This window comes from Galeopterus variegatus, unplaced genomic scaffold (genome assembly GCF_000696425.1).
Source record: "Galeopterus variegatus unplaced genomic scaffold, G_variegatus-3.0.2 Scaffold15592, whole genome shotgun sequence".
NCBI lineage: Eukaryota > Metazoa > Chordata > Mammalia > Dermoptera > Cynocephalidae > Galeopterus > Galeopterus variegatus.
Genome location: NW_007741703.1, coordinates 6,302 through 6,751, shown reverse-complemented (window position 1 = coordinate 6,751; position 450 = coordinate 6,302). Strand labels below are relative to the sequence as shown.

Below are 450 nucleotides of genomic sequence, written 5' to 3'. Positions count from 1 at the left end.
CGGCCGCGCGCGCCTCCCGCATGCCTGAGCGGAAGAGGCCGCGGAAGAAGCCGCAGTGCTCCACCAGCAGGGCCTGGGCGGCCTGGAAGAGCTGGCCGCCCACCCAGACCTGCACCGGGGCCTCGGGGCCCTGCGGCATGGCGAGCAGAGGCCGCCGACTCTGGGGCTCCCCCGCGGCGAAAGAAAACTTCCCCAGGGGATATAAATATCTCCCTGGCTAAAGATAGTTCGACTCATGTGATGTGGTGGCTCGCAGGCTGATGGCCGCGGGCCCGCAGGGCATCTGGAGACCTGCACGGTCACTCACTTCCAGAGGAGAACAAGTGTTTGTAGTGACCAGATACCGAGCACTTAACTGCGTGCTGAGTACTACGAGGGCTGCTTACAAAGATGTCCCATTTAACCCGTGCCATACCAGCTGTGTGCCCTTGTACAAGTACCCTAACTCCC

General features: G+C 62.4%; 1 protein-coding gene across 1 annotated transcript in view; it reads right to left on the bottom strand.

The window, feature by feature from the left end:
• Positions 1-139, bottom strand: part of KBTBD13 (kelch repeat and BTB (POZ) domain containing 13) — a 1,943-nt gene extending 1,804 nt beyond the window's left edge. The window contains exon 1 of the mRNA XM_008563936.1: positions 1-139. This exon is cut by the window's left edge and continues 401 nt beyond it. Coding sequence (XP_008562158.1) covers positions 1-139 — 139 coding nt within the window.
• Between the last annotated feature and the right edge of the window lie 311 nt (positions 140-450).